Source organism: Galeopterus variegatus, unplaced genomic scaffold, assembly GCF_000696425.1.
Source record: "Galeopterus variegatus unplaced genomic scaffold, G_variegatus-3.0.2 Scaffold3788, whole genome shotgun sequence".
Lineage (NCBI taxonomy): Eukaryota > Metazoa > Chordata > Mammalia > Dermoptera > Cynocephalidae > Galeopterus > Galeopterus variegatus.
In genome coordinates, this window is record NW_007729899.1 from 58,034 (window position 1) to 75,671 (window position 17,638).

General features: G+C 44.5%; 1 protein-coding gene across 2 annotated transcripts in view; it reads right to left on the bottom strand.

Moving 5' to 3' along the window:
- The window catches only part of LOC103601553 (chromosome unknown open reading frame, human C1orf100), a 29,975-nt gene that overhangs the window by 2,420 nt on the left and 9,917 nt on the right, over positions 1-17,638 (bottom strand). The window contains exons 2-4 of one of the 2 annotated variants that reach the window (XM_008585987.1): positions 15,634-15,702; positions 8,321-8,416; positions 4,703-4,779 (exon numbers count right to left, since the gene is read on the bottom strand). In XM_008585987.1, coding sequence (XP_008584209.1) covers positions 4,703-4,779; positions 8,321-8,416; positions 15,634-15,689 — 229 coding nt within the window. In that variant the 5' untranslated portion in view covers positions 15,690-15,702. Of the gene's footprint in view, positions 1-4,702; positions 4,876-8,320; positions 8,417-15,633; positions 15,703-17,638 lie in introns of both variants that reach the window. The other variant, XM_008585986.1, reaches the window with a different exon arrangement.

Below are 17,638 nucleotides of genomic sequence, written 5' to 3' on the forward strand. Positions count from 1 at the left end.
TAATCCTTTTGCTTGAAATGCTCTTTCTATGATTCATTCTTATTTTTCAGGGCTCAGCTAAAATTGTATAGACACGGTCCCTGACTGCTCTATTTAAAGTAACTTCCTTTAGCTATACTTATCTCCTTGTTTATTTCCCTTACAGCACTACCATGATCTATATACTTTTTATAAATGTACTTTGTTATGCTCTGTATCCCCCACCAAAATGTCAGCTCTGTAAAAGGAGATATCTTGTCACCGTATCCCCAGCAGATAGCAGTCATAGTGGCACTCAATAAACACTGCATCGTACTGTGGTTGCTGCCTTCCAAGATGGACCCCAAGAATCCTTGCCCCCTGGCATCTGTGCCTTGTGTAATCCCCTCCACACTGGGTTAGGGCTGGCTGTGTATGACTAATAGGATACATCAGAAGTGGCAGTGTGTGACTTTTGAGCCTACACTATAAAAGGCATTTTGGTTTCCCCGGGGTCTTGGATTGCTCATTCTAAGGGGAGCTAATCACCATGCCACCAGGACACTCAAGCAGTGCCATGGAGAGGCCATGGAGAAAGGTACCAAGGCCCCCAGCCAACAGGCAGCACCAGCGTGACAACCATGTGAGAGGACCACCTTAAAAGTGGACCTTCCAGCCCCACTCAAGCCTTCAGATGAGACTGCAGCCCTTGCTCACAACTGACCAAAACCTCAAGAGAGCCCCTGAGCCAGAATTGCCTAGCTGAGCAGTTCTCAAATTCCCAACCTGCAGAAACCGTAAGAGATAAAAAACATCATCATTAATGTTTTAAGCCACTAGTTTGGGAATGATTTGTTACTCAGTAATAGATAACTAATGTGCATTCAGTCAATGATTCAATGAATGGAGCAATGCATATTTCAATATAAATGATCTCCAGAATAGGTCAGGCTTCAGACCTCACTAAGTAGGGACTATCCAAAGCTGCTTCTCATCTCATGTCAGCTATCCTGCACTTGCCAGCACCGTATTTTTGATTGTCTATGGATCCCAACTTGATCACATCTCTTCTGCCTAAAACCATTATTTCTGTCAGAGGCAGCAACAGTCTTGAAGAAGTGAGAGGCTGTGGGGTTATCTTAAATTTCTCTTGTGTGCATTTTTTATTAGCACCATTCTTCTTCACTCCAAATGCTATGCCATGTGAGTCTTCTTTCTATTTCTCCTGAGACCTTCCTCATTCAATTTAAGAGCAAGGACTTTGGCCTGGACTGATGGCTTACCAGCTACTTGCTTGAGTAGGTTTCTAAAATTTCTAAGCCTCAGTTTCCTCTTCTGCTAAATGGCACTAACGGTAATGATAACACCTACTTCATGTGGACTCTGATGACTAATTGCAATGACGAGTATGCACATGTACGTATGTCACTTAGCACAGTTCCAGGCACAGATGTTTTATATCCTAACAACTATTCTAAAAGGTAGACTTTGATCCGTCCTGTGTCACTGCCACAGCTTCTTTGCTGCCCCTCTTGCCTGCAGTCCATGCCTTCTCCAACCCATCCTGAGCACAGCTGACCGACTAACAGCCTCTAACTAGCAGACTGGGTCACTCCTTTGACCGTGATCCTACAGTGGCTCTGATTGTCCAAAGTTGACTTTCCAAACTCCCTCAGCTGCTCTTCTGATCCAGGCACTCTCTCCTCTGACTCTGCCAATCTGCATTTTACTTTCCACTTGCCCCTTCTATCTTGCCCCAATCAGGCCAGTGTCCCCATCACTGGAATCCTCCCCATTGTCCCACATGCCTCACCATCCCATCATCCACTGTCTCTAGTTGCATTGTCTCCGTCTGTGCTGTCCTGTTTCCCCTCCACTGTGCAGATCTGACCCGGAAGGCCAGCTCGGATCCTCAGTCATGCATGCTGATTTCCTGGCTGTCCTACCCCCAGTGATCTCGTCTTTCAACTCCTGCTCCTCTATTTGGTACTTAGTCGTTCTCTGAGAGCCTAATGCCTCATGCCTCATCTCCCCGATTGGACGGTGAGCTCCTCTTGCCAAGATCATAGCCTGGACTTTCTATGTGCCTAGCACAATGCAGGTTGGAAAGAATTAGGAACTGTCTTCTAAAACAAGCACAGGAGAAGATCTTTTGTGTCTGTCTCTCTAACGAGATTCCCTCACAGCAGAGGAATTGTAATGAGCATCCTATTGACTGTCACTTTGGTACCTAGAGGCCCGTCTGGATATCCTCAAGCAGATGAAACTGATTTACACTTCCAGGTGGTCTTGAAAGGACAAGCTGATCAGCCAGTTTTGTGGGGATGGGATCCCACTGGCACTTCCTGACCACAGCCTCAGCCCCAGCAGCTTCTACTGCCCAGGCCATGCGCATCCTTTAGCTCTAATCTATGCCCCTGCTGTAGGTTGGATGCCCCTCCTCCCAACCTCATTGAAGCTTAAATCTCCACTATAACTGCTGAGGGTGGGAAATCCTATTATGGTAATTGAAAGGTGGGACTTTGAAGAGGTGACTAGATTGTAAGACCATGGTTAGCAAATGTGATTAATAATGGTGGTCAGGGGCATGGTTCTGGGGGCTTTAAAAGAAGAGCATATGAGAGGTTAGTCTCTCTCTGCTTCTACCATCTTGCAATGTGAGATCCCTGGGTCACTGTCACCAACACCAGGTGTGTTCCTTGGACTTTGGACTTCCCAGCCTCAGAAACTGTAAGCAATAATTTTTATTTTCTTACAAATTACCCAGTTCTGTGTATTTTGTTATAAGCAACAGAAACAGACTAACACACCCCCTAAGCCCCAGCTTCCTCTATTATACCCTCCTGAAGCCCGCTCTGGGACCCCCACCACCACCTCCCAGCACCTCCTTCTCTAATGATCTTCATCTCAGCCCCCAGCCTCCTCCCCAGTCCCTCAGTCCCCTCCCTTCTCCATCTGCAACCTTCCCTGGGCTTCCAGAACCCAGCTTTGCCCTGCTTGTAACCTCTTATCCCACATCCCTCCTGTCAGTCTCTGGCCTGATTCCTGCTTCATCTATTGCCACCCCTATCTGTGGCTCAGCTCTCCCAAGATCTGCCTGTCCCCACCCAGTTCCCACTCTTCCTGATTGCTGCTGTTTATGGCTCCCCGGGGGCCTGGGTCCCAGCCCAGGCCATCTCATTCTGCTCTGCTCTGGCATTGCATCTGGGCTGCAGCCCTTTTCCCTGGGGAAAAAAGAAGGAAGGGTTGATCCTGCCCATTCCCAGCCCCACCATCTTTATCTACTCATTTTCTTTTCTTTCTTTTTTTTTTTTTTTAAGTTAAAAGAAAGTGACTTTCTTTAAAGAAAACTGTGAAATAGTCATGCATAGCTGGGGAGCGAAATGGCTTGGGTCTGAATTCTGCTTCTCTGACCTGCTAGCTGTGTGATCTGGGGCTAGTTTTAAGTTAAAAGAAAGTGACTTTCTTTAAAGAAAACTGTGAAATAGTCATGCATAGCTGGGGAGTGAAATGGCTTGGGTCTGAATTCTGCTTCTCTGACCTGCTAGCTGTGTGATCTGGGGCTAGTTAACAAACAGTTTCTGCAAATCAGCTTCCTCTACTATAAAATGGAGAATGTAATAGCACTTACCTCCACAAGCTGCTATGAAAACTAAATCTGCACATACCACAGGGTAAAAGCCCCCAAAATGTTGGAGTTTACTCATATAAGTCGGTCAGTGTATTAGTCTGTTTCCGTTGCTTATAACAAGGTACCTGAAACTTGGTGATTTATAAAGAAAATGAACTTTATTGCTTACAGTTTCTGAGGCTGGGAAGTCCAAAGTCCATCTGATGGTGGTGACAGTGACCCAGGGGTCTCACATTGCAAGGTGGGGTAAGCAGAGAGAGCAGAGAAGGCAAGACACACTCTCCTCCTCTTTCAAAGCCCTCGGAACCATGCCCCTGACCACCATTATTAACCCATTCACTACTGCACGGTCCTACAATCCAATCACCTCTTCAAGGCTCCACCTTTCAATGACCATAATAGGATTTCCCACCCCCCTAACAGTCACAGTGGGGGCTAAATTTCTAATACATAGAACTTGGGAGACAATTCAAGCTTCAGTGAGTTTTGGGGGGATATAATTCAATCCACTACAATAAAGTAATTTATTCAATGAACTAACATTCAAAGCACCAGTGACTCCAGGAACCCAAGTTACATTTTGATGGGTGTCCACGTGTCCACCCCACGGGAGCCCCGGTCCCCTTCTACACTCGCCCACCTGATGCAGCACAGAGAATTTAGAATTGTTGCAACATGCCTCGGAATGTCAGACCATTGTCATAAAGTCATTTAAAATAGGAAATAAGAAAAAAAAATTCCTCAACAGTATGTCTAGGCACAATAATGATTTCGTTGTGGGGCAAATGTCCCAGTGAAGAGTGGCTGGACTCCAGCCTGCTTCCTAACAAGGACACTTGTGTGCTTTCATCCCTGAAGTCTCATATGTAGGGAGCTGGGGAAAGAGTAGGGAGGAACTTTGGGGCATCTTTCTACATTCCTCCTGCACCCCAACACCCAGACACCCACACCCACATGCACACACACACACACACACACACACACACACTCACTCTTCTCTGCTCACAACTGCTCCCAAACACACTCCCTGAGACAGCAAACCCACGGGACATGCTGATCTGTGGCCCAGGCAAGGTTAACCTCAGAGAGTTAAGAGCAGTTGACCTGACTTACCAATCTTGTAAAATGGCAGAGAATAGTCTCTTTGATAAGTGGTTTCTTTATACCACGGTTCGGCAGGCTTTGAATGTCTTCTAAAACAAATATATCCAATGAGTGTTTGTTGGTCAAATTGAGGCTGATATTGACTTTCTCTCTTGGGTGGAATTGCCAAATCTATGAGTGGTCTAAATGGAAATAGAAATAGTTTTCTGAACACCCAGTAGAAGAAAAGTGGTCTACTTTCTCATCAGCTGAAATCCATTCCCTGGAAGCAACCATGAGGCTAACAAAGTAGAGTTGGCAAGACTCCCATAGCTCCAAGGCTGGCCCTAGCAAAGTTGCAAAAGATGCCTCAAGGATTTCAGTCTTTTGTTTTTCCCTTTAGCATCCCTCCTCCTCCTTAGTCACAGGTCACTGTAGGTGACCTGCATCAAAACCTCCACTGGATCTGCCCATGCACAGCTACTTCCCGTACCCCAGATCTCCCTGGTGCACTTTTTCATTCTAATTTTTCTATGGTTGTTTGGTTCCTTGAAGGAGTCAATGCATTCTTTTGGCCGGAAATAACCACTATGGTGTACTTTGGTGTTTGATGGACCTGAAATCAGTTACAACCTTCCTGGACCCCTACTCAGATAGGTACTTTCTGAAGATTAAAGAATCAAAATGTAATGCCAAACTGTCTTCACACACATGTGGGTGTGTATATTCAGTGGTATAACTCTGATGATATTATAAGACCTTAAACATGTGTATATATTTATTGTCCTAGTAATTCCAGTAATTAGGGAGGTCAACAAAGACTTAGCTCTAAGTATGCTTATCAAAGTCTTTTTATGATAATGAAAAGAAAGGAAACAACCTTCATGTGAAAAAAAAGCATAACTCTGATGATATTATAAGACCTTAAACATGTGTATATATTTATTGTCCTAGTAATTCCAGTAATTAGGGATGTCAACAAAGACTTAGCTCTAAGTATGTTTATCAAAGTCTTTTTATGATAATGAAAAGAAAGGAAACAACCTTCATGTGAAAAAAAAGCATACTATATAGACAATGATACAGGCATATATAGGAATTCTACACCACCATTAAAAGTGATGCTGTAAGGGCCGGCCCGTGGCTCACTCGGGAGAGTGCGGTGCTGGTAACACCAAGGCCATGGGTTTGGATCCTGTATAGGGATGGCCGGTTCGCTCACTGGCTGAGCGTGGTGCTGACAACACCAAGTCAAGGGTTAAGATCCTCTTACTGGTCATCTTTAAAAAAAAAAAAAGTGATGCTGCAGAATGATAACTTTTGAGATGGGAAAAAATCAACCATATATTAAGTTTCAATAAAGGATTCAATTTAATTATACATTTTTAAATGAATGAATGGTATGGTATGTAAATTATCTCAAGCCTTTACCAAAAAACCCAGCTTTCAAAATGCCATCCCATCCTATATTGGAGTAGATCTGGAAGATTCTGCATGACTATCTCCGGATAATGACATTACTGGTAATTTTCAATTTATTTTTTTTGATTATCAATGTTTTCTACATGTTCTAATAAACCCATATATTTTTAAAACTATAAACTAAATGAGGTGAGCTACTATTGATATGAAAAATATGAAATGTTGGCTGAGATTTAGGAACATGTAAATCCAATCGGAGTGAGTGGGATATAGTCGTACATGATTATATCACTGCAACCTAATCACACTTAAAGGGGTGACTACAGCTGCTTAATAATTATAAATTAAGTTTGCCTAATTGCCTAATTGACTACAATGTGCCTTCTTTTTTTTTTTAAAAGATGACCTGTAAGGGGATCTTAACCCTTGACTTGGTGTTGTCAGCACCACGCTCACCCAGTGAGCAAACCGGCCATCCCTATATGGGATCCGAACCCGTGGCCTTGGTGTTATCAGCACCGCACTCTCCCAAGTGAGCCTGAGCGATGTGCCTTCTTTAGGAAATTGTATGTTAGCACAAATGAAGTGGCTGCGCCCGAAGCTCAGAAAAAGCAAGAGCAAGAATCTGGTCATGCTTGTGGGACACTGAACGGGGAGAGATGCTAGATGGGTGGCAGTGTGCTGTGCTGTGGACGGGCCTGGAGACGTGTCAAGAATACCCACCTCTGTTTGTTTTTATTGCATGCTCAACAGGTACTTGGCCTTGTAAAGTGAGTGCCTTAAATGGTGGCTGGGAACACTCCTTTTCCTAGAAAAGTATGTCTTCCCCTGTCGATCAAAACATTAACTGCTTCGTGCATGTGTCAGTCTCCTGCGAGTGACCATCAGTGTCAGTCTGGCCACTTCTGTGCTGCTGATGGCTCTGACTTCTGAACCACATCCTGGTGACTGCCCCTAGATAAACCCCTGTGGGACCACCCGCCTGCCTCTGCCTTTGCTTGGGGTGTTTCTCTAGAACCAGAAAATTCTCCCTTTTACAATAATACTTCTGGAGACAAGACTTTCACTCAAAGGTAGGACTCTGATACTGAAAACAACAAGCTGGTGGAGGAATATATCCGAGGGAGGTGAGCCATTAGACACCTGTCAAGTTATACCGTGACTACGATAACTAAACTTAGGACTGGTTCTAAGAGCTGCATCATTTCCCATTTTCTGTTTGTATGTTGCTTGTCTTTTTCTTCTCCTTAATTAGAAGTTTAATAAACTCACAGATTGACATGTGCATTTAGTTTCCCTCTAAAGGTTAATCTTGGGCAGGGACAAGTCTTGTCAGTGTCCAGGGGAGGCAAGGCTCCCTTTTAATTGAGCCATCGTCTGGTAGGAGGACTGATTTTTGAGTACGGGGGTGGAGGGGTGGTAAGGGTGGGAGGGCCATTGTCACAATCCGCATAGAACACACTGTGAAGGGTGCCCCTGTGGAGGTGAGTCGTGAGCAGCTATCTAACCCCTGGCAGAGAACCTACCCTAAGAAGAGTTTACTGTAAGTATGCATTGGAGTTAGAACTAACAGCCTTGAACTGAGAATCAGAAAATGTGCACATTCGAGGCCAACATTTACACCAACTAACTGTGTGACCTCAGTCGAGATATGTCACTTCTCTGAGCTGCATTTCATTCATTTCATGGGATCAGAATGACCTCTAAAGCTAGTTCCAGTTTGATCATCTAAGTTCAGGCTATAGGCTACCTTAAAGCATAGATGTCACGGCTCTCTTCTCTTTGCGTGGAAGTTAATCAGGAATTGACTAATTCAGAGAAAATTAAGAGAAGGGAAATTTGTAAAACATATCAGATGATGAACTCAAAATAATAGCAATCATATCGTGAGTGTTTACCACGTTCTGGAATTTTACATCCATTATTTTATTTAACAGATAAGGCAACTGGTACTCAGAAAAGGAGAGAAAATTGCCCCAAATCAAATATTTCGTAAATCTGGAAAGTAAGGGGAAAAAAAAGTACAAAATACTAATAATCTCATCACTCATTAAAAAAAATCAAAAAACGCATTAACCATTTGGTGTATTTTATTCTAAACATTTTCTATTTATTAAATAATGCTTATTGCTATTGTTATTATTAAAATTGTGTACCTTTTTTGTCTGTTTATCATTCTCACTTTGGTGACATTCTTGGAAATTAAGATGTAGAAATGTGTCTCACCTGGGAGCTCTCTTCATGCTGTGGTCAACATGGAATCTTGCCACCTGCCCAGGGTAGTAACCTTGAATGTCCTTTCCTTGGTGAGCAATGAAAATACTAGTGGAGAAAGTAAGGAGGGGAGAAAAAAGTAATTGTTACAAATAGTTCTTTACAAAAGAATACCAGCTGTGGTATGACAAAAAATATATTTGGTCTTTGTCTCCAGTTCCTGGCATGCAGCTTCTACAACCCATGGAATTTGCTGATACTGTCTTTTGTTATTGATAACAAGCCCCTTTCCACCACCTCTGAGTTTAAGATACTTGCTGACCTCCCTCCCCCACCACAATCTATAATAAAATAAAACAAATGTTATTTATTTTCATGATTTGTAAGGAAATATTTAACTTGTCAGGTATTAGGTTCAAAATATTAAGAAAAAGTGAAATAAAAGGATTATATAAAACCAGTGGGGCAAATAGATAATTTCTGAAACATGGCATTGTGGATTGATTGAATTGTGTTCCCCAAAGTTCATGTATTAGAAGCTTAATTCCCACTGTAACTGTTGAAGGTGGGAAATCCTGTTATGGTCATTGAAAGGTGGGGCCTTGAAGAGGTGATTGGATTGAAGAACCGTGCAGTAGTGAATGGATTAATAATGGTGATCAGGGGCGTGGTTCTGAGGGTTTTAAAAAGGAGCTCTCTCTCTGCTCTGATATTTTTCTGCCATGTGAGACCCCTGCACTGCTGTAAAGACACCACCACTGCTCTGATATTTTTCTGCCATGTGAGACCCCTGCACTGCTGTAAAGCCATCACCAAAGAAGATGTGTTCCCTGGACTTTGGACTTCCCAGCCTCTGAAACTGTAAGCAGTAAATTTTGGTTTCTTTATAAATCACCCAGTTTCAGGTACTTATGTTATAAGCAACGGAAATGGACTAATACACACAGGAATGGGTAAACAGAGGCTCATTACATTATTTTTTCTTTTCTTTTCTTTTTTTTTTTTGGCAGCTGGCCAGTACAGGCACCAAACCCTGGACCTAGGTGTTATCAGCACCACACTCTAACCAACTGAGCTAACCAGCCAAACTTTTAATTTCTTCTACTTTTGAAGGACATAGGGCCCAAAAATAAAGCAGCACCATGATGCAGCCTGGAAGAGAGACTCTAGCCCTGCCTAGGAGGGCTGGGTGATGAGGAAGTTTTGAAGTGTAAACATGAGCCAGTGAGGTGGAGAATGCTTCTGGGTGGGAACCTGAGACGGGTTTGTACAAATGGAACATGGCAGTGTCTGGGGAGACCAGGCTGGAGGGTCGTGGTGCTCGGACTTTACATTTCTTTCTTTTTTTTTTTTAAAGATGACCGGTAAGGGGATCTTAACCCTTGACTTGGTGTTGTCAGCACCACGCTCACCCAGTGAGCAAACCAGCCATCCCTATATGGGATCCGAACCCGTGGCCTTGGTGTTATCAGCACCGCACTCTCCCGAGTGAGCCACGAGCCGGCCCGGACTTTACATTTCGAAGTACATCTCATTTTATTTATTTATTTATTTATTTATTTATTTATTTATTTATTTATTTATTTATTTATTTATTTATTTTTGTCTTTTTGTGAGATCGGCCGCACCGCGCTCAGCCAGTGAGCGCCGCAGCCATCCCTATATCGGATCCGCGGCGGGAGCGCTGCTGCCCCAGTGCCGCACTCTCCTGAGTGCGCCACGGGCTCGGCCCAAGTACATCTTATTTTAAAATAAATTATTTTTTCCCTTTTACATTACAGTTACAACACCATATTAGTATGTTAAAATGAATTGTGGTTGGATTATGTTATTTACAGATTTTATTTCGGAAGAGGAGTGGAGACATTGCAAAATACTTGTTATTAAAAAGGAGGGTGTTGTGTGTGAAAGTTTGAGAACCACTGAGGTAGGTGACGGGATCTTTACAAGAGTTTTGCGATTAATCACATGCTATACAAAGATTTTCTCTGATGGCAATGTGGAAAACAAATTTAAGGACAATCTGAGTAGAAGTAGAAAGACTGGTTAGGAATAAATTGTAGTGATTTATGTGGGACGTGAAGCTCTGAACTATATGGTGGAAATGTATATGGAGAGGAGAGGACTATTTGAGGATATTTTAGGAGATAGGATTGAGAGCATAAGAGAGGAAAGTGTCCCAGACAAAGCCTAGGCTGCAGGCATTGGGAAGAATGCTGCTGTTCTCCAGAAGAGGGGACACAGGCAGGTGACCATTGTTGGAAAGATGACTTTATAGAGGTAGTACTGCCTGAATATTTGGTGACCTTTTGGATCTTCCACAGATTCTAAGCACTCAGTAGATGCCATAAAAATTCACAGAAAAGGGGGAGAGTTCGTAGAAAGTAGCACGGAGTTTTGCATAAAGTAGCTCACTAAATATGTGTTGATTACGCCTTCAATTCAACTGACACTTACTGCACTTTCCTAGCTTCCTCAGATTCAAAGCTGACTAAGAAGCAGTTCTTGTCCTCAAAATACTCTTTACATGCTGAAATAGGGATCTGAATAAAGGATCAGTGGGAAACAGAAGCGGGAGTGGTGTTTAGAATTTGGCAACAGGACGGGGAAGTTATAGAAGCCAAGACAGGGACAGCGTCGGGTTCAGAGTGGAGCGTGCAGTGGCCAGCATGGGCTGGCAGTCTAACTTGCATAAAAGGTAAGGGCTGAGCAGGGTGGGTCCTGTCTCTGTCTGTGCAAACAGGACCTCTGGGAACTCTGATTTTCAGAAAAACCACAGGCTGTCTGGACCTGCCCTGTGGCTGGGATAATATGACTAGTAAATAACAGCAGGGATTAGGTCATAAGAAGAGAGAGGAATTGGCACACTAAAGGGAACAAATGATATTTCTGAGTGCATGGGAGTGGGAGATATAGCTTTCTTAGGCACCCATCCAGTTTCAAAGCACTACATTGGAGAGATTACACTAGGACCGTGTGAAGAACCCACTGGAGCTCCACCGTGACACTCTGGTTTCCCACAGTTGCAACACTCTTTGCAGTTGGCTGTGTCTTGACCCTAGATTCTTTTGCTGGCATGCATTCAACAAATACCTGCTGAATACAGGTGGGTAAACTAAGCACTGCTCCTTGGAAGCAGTCTGTAAGAGCTGTTTGGAGAATGAGGAAACAAACCCTTCACCAGCACCAGGGAACACTCCTTGCCTGCAGTCCCTGGGGAATGTCTCCAGGCAGGTTTCAGCAGGAGTGAGAGAGGGGAGGGTGTGAGAGAGGAGGTGGGTGTTGGAGGGAGGGTGGGCTGGTGCAGAATTAGCAAGGCTTGGGGAATGAAGGGATGGAAAACTCTGCCTCCCTCTTTGGGTAATCTTTCCAAGCTCCCCCATGTAGCTTTCACCTCAAACATGAGAAAGCTCTTCATCCAGAGATTAAAATATCAGTTTTTTAGAAGGCAATTTTTACCTCCTAAGGGGAAATGCCTAGCCTGGCTAGAGGCTGTGCAGGACCCAGCCTCTCCCTTGGGAGTTTGGGTGTAAGGTAAAAGGATGACAATGAAAGCATGTGTCCACTCTCCAGACTTGCGAGCCCTGCCCAGGGCTCTGCTCAGGCCGATTCTGTTGACTTGGCTTTCAAGATTCTTGAATCAGCTATAGGAAGCCCTGACTTCTTGTTGAGTGGGAGCAGCAGTCCAGCTGCATCTGGTTCCAAGGTGCATTATTTATAAGTCTCCGAGAGCTTGGCTCTTTGAGTTTGATGTGTTCAATCCACCAAAGAGCAGAGCTGTCCCTTGGGAGGGTGACTGTAACAGGATCCGGTGACTGTAGCCGGATCTGGGCTTAGCTTCAGACAAAACTGAATAGGTATAGGAGAGGTGAGGGGTGTTCATCCCTCCAGAGCCAGACCCACAGCCCCAGGTAGCCTGTGTTACTATGGCTGCTGTTTCTGTTATGTCTGTACTGTGCTGCATGCTTTACAAGGCATTTTTACAGAGGCAATCTCATTTCATTCTCACAGTCACCTTGCAAGGTCAATATTAACTCCCTGTTTTATAAGAGTAGACTGAGGCCCAAAGAGGTTAAGGGGACTTTCTAAATACCACCTGGCTGGTAAATGCCACGGCTAAGAGTCAAGCCCAGTTCTCTAAACTCCGCCACACATCAATCATCTATTTGTGTGTACAAAGATTTTTCCCCCGCAAAAGAATTGAACACTATTTTTGTATGAGCTCTGTAATTCTTCCACTTATGAGCAGATAGCATGTAGACATTGTGTATCAAAAGTACGGGAAAAACAGTAAAGACACTGCAATGTTAGCTGGAAGATGCTTTCAATTCAATAAAAAAGTACTTATTGCAAGCTCTTATGTGTCTGCAGTGCTCTAGGTGCTAGAGACTCAGTGATGAGTTCATAATCTGGTAAGGAAAGCCATATTCAGGCAATTTAGACAGTATGGGGACTGCTATACCTTTTAGGGAACTGAGGCTTGGGGGAATGTGTGACTTAACTAAGGACACAAGCTAATAAATGCAGAAGATGGGATTAAAGGCAGGGCTGGGAGACCACCAGCCCATGCTCTCATCTCCCAGGCTCTGCTGGCTCCAGCATATCTCCTCAAGGAAGGAGAGAGCCTCAGTTTTCTCATCAGTAAAATGGGAATGATAACTATCATCTCCATCCATGATTACATGAGAATAAATGAGACATTTGGACTTGGTGACTAAAATATCCCGTCTGCATTAGGTGTTGCTATTATTCTAGGCAGAATTGGGTTGACCCCAAAGCTGCCTCTGGATCGTTCAGAGACTGCTCCCATCAATGTTTTTAAACTTCATTTAAATCTGACACAAATTCTATGTCTTTTCTTTTCCATAACACACTGAATTTAATCTCCTTAAAGTGATCTTTTCAGGAGCATCCTAGGCTCCAGAAGCCAGAGCAGCACTCAGCCCTGCCCCTGAGTGACAGGTCTCCTCCAGTCACTTGCATCTCATATAATTCTTATTATGAGAATTTTATGTGGTCACTACTACCTGTGAGCCATTTAATATTTACTTTTATTAGGTGCCTCTACTGGTTTGTAATTCACTTTTCCCTGGTATGGCCCTAAGGGTTAGGCATCTCTGGACGAAATGGATAAACGCTATGCAGAGCAGCAGAAGGGCAGGCCCAGGTACTGTCAGTCACCAGGAGGCCAAACCACAAATAAATGCTCATTCATTGATTTTAATATATTTGACAGCTGTGCTTGGAGGAACTACTATGTGTAGCAGTGGGAGGCAGAGATTATGATAGCGAGTTGCAGAGAAAGGCAAGCAAGCCTGCCACACGGGGCCGAGCCTGGAGATGCAGCCATCAACAGCAACCACCAGCACAGATGCTAGAGCCAGACAGGGGTTCAAGTCCCACCTCTGCCAATTCCTAGTTGTGGGATCTTGGGACAGTCACTCACCCACATGGTGCCTCAGACTCCCCAAGTGGAACTCACAGATGTGCTTGGCATACCGTAAGGGCTACTTAAGTCTTCACTATTATCACTCCAGTAGGTGAGACAGACAGGAAATAAAGAAGGAAGATCATTGTAAATTGTGATAAGGATAGAAAGGAAATGAAAAAGGGTGTGAGGTAGGGGATCACAGAGGTGCAGAGGTAGGCAGAAGGCGAAGCCCTCCTCTAGCCAGGAGGTCAAGGAATGGCTCTCTGAGCAGTTGACAACAGAGCTGGGATGTGCTGGGTGACGGGGCTGGAGTGGTGGGGGAAGGTAGCAGTCCAGGTCGGAGGAAGAGCACATGGCCTCCTGAAGGAACCAAGGAAGGATGAGAGGACTGGGAAGGGCAAAGAGCTAGGCAGGGGTAGTTCATGTGGGGCTTTGTAGGCCACAGTGAGTTTGGATTTTAGGCTAAATGCAGTGGGTTGAAGAGTTTTATGCAATGGAGGGCTGAGATCCAATTTACATTTTACAAAGCTCACTCTGGAGAATGAGTTGTCGGAGGACAAGAGTGGAGGTGAGCTGGAGGTAGGCAGTGGTGATCTGGATCAAGTGGTGGTAGGGAGCCCGAGGGAACCCTTCCCATGGGAGATCAGTCCTGGAGGGAAAATGCATTGGACTTGCTGGTGGATCAGACCCACTATTGTTGGCATAAGTTAGGCAAAGAGTTGCCCCACTGCGAGCACTGCAGGTGGAGGGTGGGCTGCTAGGACTAGCTCAGGTGCTGGGGCTACTGCAGTGTATCTGCCCACCTGCTGCTCCAAAGAAGACAGCCCAGCCTGAGGTCTCCAGGGGACCCCTGAGCCTGCTGTGACTTGTTCCATCCAGACCCCTGACTCAGACCAGGCCCGGTGGCTGATTTCGTTCCAAGGAGCACCAGGCGGGAAGCAGCCAAGGGAGATTTGTTTCCATTTTTCCCAGGAGATGAGATCACAGTTAATTAGGCCCCACAGCAGACAAAAGAGATTTCAAACACACACAGAAAGCCCAAGGGTTTGTGGGCAGGGAGGAATCAGGAAATAATGGAACCAATCCCCATTCCTGTCCCCACTTGCCTCCTCCTCCTGTGGATTTCAAGGAGGGAGGGGTGTCTGTGTACTTCCTCTGACAAGAGGATTCTGAAGGTACCTGGGAAGGAAGCATTCTTTGACTCACCCCTCCTGCAGTAATTTCTGAGCAAAAAGGACCAGCATTGTTAAAATAACTAAAGACTGAAATAAACATGAGGCTTGCTCAAATCCACAAAGCCAATGGGGCTGCAAGAGGCTGACCCCAAAATCACAGTGTGAGAGTCCCTGCCCCAGGTGCAGAGCTTCTGAATCTCTGCAGACCCCATAGCAGGTGGTGATGGGAGAGGGGGTCAGGATTTATAGCTTGTTATCGGATATCACTCAGCAAGACAAATTTAGCACAATCGAACATGTCTAGGGCTTGTTATTCTCATGCTATAGGTGAACTTGGAAAAATGAAGGAAACTCCTCCTTAGTTTCTGTGTGCTCAGCTCCCATACTGCAAAAGCATGGGAATGGTTAGTTTTACCCCAAGCCAAGCAAAGGGGCTCCATCCTAAATTTGAGCTTGGGCCCCTCATACTTCTTGCTAAAGCCCTTTCCAAGCAAAATTCCATATTCTTGTGGGAATTTGGAGTTGCCTGTTTGCTTGGATTCTGCGATGAGGGTGAGATTTCTCTTTTTACAACTTTCCCTAAGCTCCAAGAAGCTTCACCAGAACCTCTGGCAGCAGTTGCCTCTCAATCACGGAGCAGCAGGGAGAAAATTCTAATCTCCAGGTGCATGCTTGCTCTGCTTCCACTCCGGGAGGCTCTGGATCTGCAAGAACCTTACCTGGGTGGGATCACTGGGCGGCGCTCGATAAATTCTCGTAGTCGGACAGCAGTCATGATGGACAGGAATCTGAAAAAAATTACAGAGTGCAGGTTCACGCTGCAAATTTACACTGATGAAGAAAAGGGCCAGGAGAGGAGAATAAAAGAAAAAAGAACCACAGGGACTCCATTTTTTTTTTTAACTTAATTGACTGGTTCCCTTCTAGCCCAAGAAGCTGAACTTCCATTAGAATTTATTACTTGACAAACAAACTTTGCAGGGAATTTATTATTACCAAGATACCCAGACAAACGTAGATGACACTGTTTAGAGAAATCCTGGGAAAACGGATGGTTGTTAAAGTCTTGTATTTTAAACCAAATGGGAATTACTTACCAATTGAGTAGTCTAGATTGGAGTAGCCATGAATATCCTAAGAGGCCTAAAAAACCATTATTCAATAGGCCATCGTCAATTATCCATTTGGTCTTTGCACAAAGTTTGGAATTTGCTTACTACCTAGACTTTCCTGAACTTACACTAAAAATCCTCCTCGCCTTTTCTGCTTGTGGGGCAGACTGATTTCTCACATGGAGGGATGGTCTCCCGGTTTGCAAATCTAAATAAAAGCCTCATTTAAGTAGAGGGAGAAATCATACCTAGGGATACAAAGTGGAGTGGGGGGAAGGATGGGGAGGGTGGTCGGGGATAATTGGGTGGGGGACACGGGATATAATGGCAATTTGTGGTCATGGGCATGCTGCCAGTGTGGATCTGGCCATCACATCTTGGGAACGAGTAGTGACAGCCAGCTTTGTACCCCATGAATATTCATAACCCATACAAAAAATAAGATAAATAAAATAAAATAAATTGTATGAACTTTTCAGAAAAACCAAAATAAATAAATAAATGTCCTTACAGACTGAAGTGTCTGCCTGACGACACACATTTCCAGGTGTGAGCCATCGAGTACCACAAAGTCCGTCTTGATACTAATTATCCTGATTTGAGCATCACGTCTTGCACACACGTATTGGTAGGCAAAGCAGTACCCCACAGATATGTACCATCAATTATGTTTCAATAAAAAAAAATACTAATAACAAGGGCCGGCCAGTGGCTCACTTGGGAGAGTGTGGTGCTGATAACACCAAGGCCATGGGTTTGGATCCCTGTATAGGGATGGCTGGTTTGCTCACTTGGGAGAGTGTGGTGCTGATAACACCAAGGCCATGGGTTTGGATCCCTGTATAGGGATGGCTGGTTTGCTCACTTGGGAGAGTGTGGTGCTGATAACACCAAGGCCATGGGTTTGGATCCCTGTATAGGGATGGCTGGTTTGCTCACTTGGGAGAGTGTGGTGCTGATAACACCAAGGCCATGGGTTTGGATCCCTGTATAGGGATGGCTGGTTTGCTCACTTGGGAGAGTGTGGTGCTGATAACACCAAGGCCATGGGTTTGGATCCCTGTATAGGGATGGCTGGTTTGCTCACTTGGGAGAGTGTGGTGCTGACAACGCCAAGTCAAGGGTTAAGATCCCCTTACCAGTCATCTTTAAGAAAAAAAAAATATTAGTAAATAAATAAATAAACCACACACAGATGAGAGAAAGCACAGCCAGCACACTGGCACAGTAGGACTACCTATAGCCTCTGCTAGACTATTTATTTAGGGAAGGGAATAAAAGACTAAAGAAGCAGAAAGTAATGGAAAGCATAAACCCATGCATACAGATATGCTTTTCTTTAAAGATGAAAGGTCCCGTGCTGGTGACATCAGTTGGACACCAAGCCTCCTGCCCCACTTCTTAGTGGGCTGCCTGTTGCACAAGCTTGTGAGCTAAACAGTGCATCCCCCAGCGTCCCTCAGAACTAGAATTCTGAATATGAATCAGAGTCCTTCCATCAGGTATACTCATGTGGGATTGCTGGGAAGGTGGAAGTGAGACAGAGGCCATTTCCTGCTGGTTGGCCTTTCTTTTTTTTTTTTTTTTTTTTTCCTTTTTTGAGACCGGCCGC